Consider the following 3,584-nt stretch of genomic DNA (forward strand, 5'->3'; position numbering starts at 1 on the left):
TATACCGTTACGTTTTGTATTCATGTTCCTTCAATTCGGTAAGAGTAATAAAACAACAGACAGAGGAGCAATGCCGCAAAGATTCACTCGAAAATCAACCGGCCACTTTTAGTTGGACAAAATACTCGATCGAATAACCATGAGACCCCTATACTGACAGCTGAAAGCTGTCAGTATAGGGGTCTCATGGGTCTGGAGATACAAAAGAACAAATGGTATTATGCTGATTCGTACGATGTTTGTTATTATGGTGGTTACCAGTATGGCTGTACGGTTTGTCGATGTATCGTGTAGGCGCATGCTACCCCGATTAACGTTTCGCTGATATGTCGGATCCGGTCTACCGCGCGTAGCGTTCGCCATTGAATCACACGAACTAAGAGTAGGTGTACGGGCCAACAGCAGCTGCTGCTACTCCGGCACCAACGATACTGCGATACATTTGCAGCATCAGAGCGTGCCGGATGCATTTTATCTATCGCCGTATCCGTATGAATACGCTTGCCGCATTTATCTTTGTCGGGTCGTTATCCGGAACATAATGTTAAATACTGATGCCCAACGTCGATGTTCCCAACTAGATAAATCCCCTCTAATGCAACCAACGACTAGTCATTTTCCCTGACATCTAAAAGAGTTCGATTTCGGGCGCACTTCAGTCACTCGTTTCTGCAAATTCTGTTCCCGCAAGCCAGAACATTGGGCAGTACGTTAGAAAATGACAAGGTAAAAGTTACTGCTGAAAAGTGAGCGACGACAAAAGGAGGACGAAGGACTGGCGCGCGGCTCTAGCGACAGCTGTGACCACAACGACGCTGGAACGTCCGGCTTCAGTCGAACTTTCTTGATGATAATAAGGATGATGACGGTGGCCGTTGGCGATGACAGCCGAGCTCCCGTTTGACGATGGCTATTTTCTTACGTACAGCAACAACAGTTAGTTCGCAAGGTGCGAGGAGAATTGCACGGAACTTCGCACGTGCACGATCAAACACAGTGAAATCGAACGGTGCCCCCCTGTCGCCAGATATATAAGTTTACAAGAGCGGCGAACACTTCATTCAAGTGCGATCGGAAGGTGCATGGCACTGCTTATCTCGGCAGTTTTTGATGACCAACCTGTTTTTGACAAATTTCACCTGTTATTCTAAAACGTATTTTTAACGTCACTTCACTCGAGCGATTAGTTTGTCCAAGGGCCCGCTCAGACGGGAAGCCGGTGCTAGTGAACCAAACATAAGAGAAGAGCGTTTCTTTCTTCGAAAGTGCCTAACTGAAACACTTATGGCACATTGCAGGTTAACGGGGTAGCAACACGGACAAGCGCAGCTCTGCCAGTGCAACGCTTCAAGGATATCCGGTTGTTGTACTATAGTTCTTGAAAAAGGACAGGAAATGCGACCCTTTACCATTTGCCTGCTGTGGGTGCCCTTGTTAGCGACTTATGTACCTACTTCAACGTCAAACGCAGTCGGAAGTACAGTGGCCGCCAGTAAACCTATTTATTTCTCTAGCAGGTAAGGTTCCTGTTCATGCTGACGACCTAGCGAAGTTTCTACTTGCAACTTGTGCCTATTCTCTGTGACAGGTATATAGTTACGGAGATATTTTTGCGTAAACATCGAGGTAGAAGACTGACAATTTTCTTTATTTATTTTAACAGTAGTGCCTCAAAGAAGCAGCACCTAACACATCTATTAACTAATAGAATCATTCGTTAAGCAACCGATCTCCTCCTATTAGAAGGTAGATAAAAGCTTGCATTTATAGTATTATCTTTATATTCGTAATTTGTTTGATGAGTGCCGAAATCGTGCTTTATCTAGTCAGAGCTTTCTCTGAACTTTTCGACACTCTGCCCAATCTTTTACGAGGAACATGAGAATAATCTGTGCACCTATATCGCACCAATTGGCAGAAACATAGTTCTTATTATAGAAACGAAATAACAAGCGAATTGATCGCTTGTTGTCGATGTCTTGTATTTATTAAGTGTCCAACAAAAAGTGAAATAAAGAAAAGAGTGTCCGATACAGCGTCAGAACACCATTTGAAACGGTCGTCACAACTCTTAGCTTCTCCAAGGACGTTCGCAATTTGACGCAGTGTCCCAGCTGATGACCACAATTTAAATGGAGGCACACATTGTACATGTGTGAAAGATTCGCTACGAATTTCTGGCTCGTAGGAGACAACTTCTTTTATATTACTTAACAAAGTAACAGTTAGAAAGTACGTGGCGCAATACTTGCGCGAACAGCCTTACTAGACCCTCCCGTTTTACAAAACCGTTGTCCATAAACGTTAGACAAACGATTGAAATTGATCAATGGCCCCGCTCGTGTATTTTCACGTAAAGCAGCTCTGACCTAGAAAAGACGGTCGACTCAAGGCGAGAATTGGGCGCGTGTTGAGCTACATGCGTCACAGTGTAGGCTAGTTCGTGTGCAGTGTCATATACATTTTATTTGGTATTATTAAATTTCGATATCAATAGCCGTAATTTGGTGGGGTTTTTAGGCGAGGAATGACCCCCTACGGTGATGAGTCCGAATGAAACGGTTTCGTTAGTCGTTAATTCCGGCTAATCCTTTGCCGTCTATGAGAACTTATTTTGCAACCAAAGCCTGCGAAGATTTGGCTAACAAGGATCCGATGAAAGCGATGCTTTTCTCCCACTTTCGTGACTCTAACATATATATATTTCAACAAGTTATGGCGATCAGTTTCGAAACTATCCCAAAATGAGCCCAATTTGTGTATTCTCTATAAATGACGTGTAGCTTTGGCATACGTTTGTTTTGATGTAAGTCGACGGTCAGCCGTACGCGGACACGCCAACGTACGTCATGCAATGGGAAAAGAATCAACAGCCTGTGCGTCGGTTGTGTGTGTGTGTGTGTAATAACAAATTTAGAAAATTGGGTGAATTGTCATTGCCTGCAGTAAATTTGGATATCTGGAGCTTCAGGGATAGACGATCGTTTTTTAACCTCTAATCGTCATTTTACTAAAAATCAAGATTCTTGACCCAATTTGCCAAAAGTATCTCACGATCATCAATATAGAATTTCTATCATCTATTGCTAAATACGGACGGCGATACTGGTCATTTATTATAGCATCGGCATTGCCCCTTCGAGAATACGGTTGCTTATTTCGACGAGTACATTTATATGGCATGCTAGATTACGTCCAATGTGGGACCGCCTTGTGCAGAATACTCAACAAATGGAATCGTCTGCGTATTGTTTTAATTAATTACTTTTTTTTTTTTCTTTAACTACGCGTTCACCTGTCTCTGACGGTGGGCTGAACTAACTGTAGTGTTGTTCGGTTTGGCGGTTCCTTGTACCGGGCTTGGTCCCATCCGATGACCGTAATACTGAACCATGCTAATAGTACCGAGCTGGCCGCAACTATGGTGGCTTGAATCAGATCCTGAAAAATGAACATTGTGAAGTTGATCTAGCTAACACTAATATCATTACTCTGACCATTTTTTTAAGTCAGACTTCAAGATCATATATGCGCGACTGGAACAAGCCAGACAGACATTTGTACGATTGAAGTACGTATTGATT

At 43.2% G+C, this 3,584-nt stretch overlaps 1 protein-coding gene across 3 annotated transcripts in view; it reads left to right on the forward strand.

Moving 5' to 3' along the window:
• Positions 1–332: 332 nt before the first annotated feature.
• The window catches only part of LOC111269689 (uncharacterized), a 42,163-nt gene continuing 38,911 nt past the window's right edge, over positions 333–3,584 (forward strand). The window contains exons 1-2 of one of the 3 annotated variants that reach the window (XM_022849479.2): positions 333–1,078; positions 1,299–1,517. In XM_022849479.2, coding sequence (XP_022705214.1) covers positions 1,396–1,517 — 122 coding nt within the window. In that variant the 5' untranslated portion in view covers positions 333–1,078; positions 1,299–1,395. The remainder of the gene's footprint in view (positions 1,079–1,298; positions 1,518–3,584) is intronic. The other 2 variants (XM_022849477.2, XM_022849478.2) reach the window with 2 other exon arrangements.

The sequence above is a fragment of the Varroa jacobsoni genome, unplaced genomic scaffold (assembly GCF_002532875.2).
Source record: "Varroa jacobsoni isolate VJ856 unplaced genomic scaffold, vjacob_1.0 scaffold_1406, whole genome shotgun sequence".
Classification (NCBI taxonomy): Eukaryota; Metazoa; Arthropoda; class Arachnida; order Mesostigmata; family Varroidae; genus Varroa; species Varroa jacobsoni.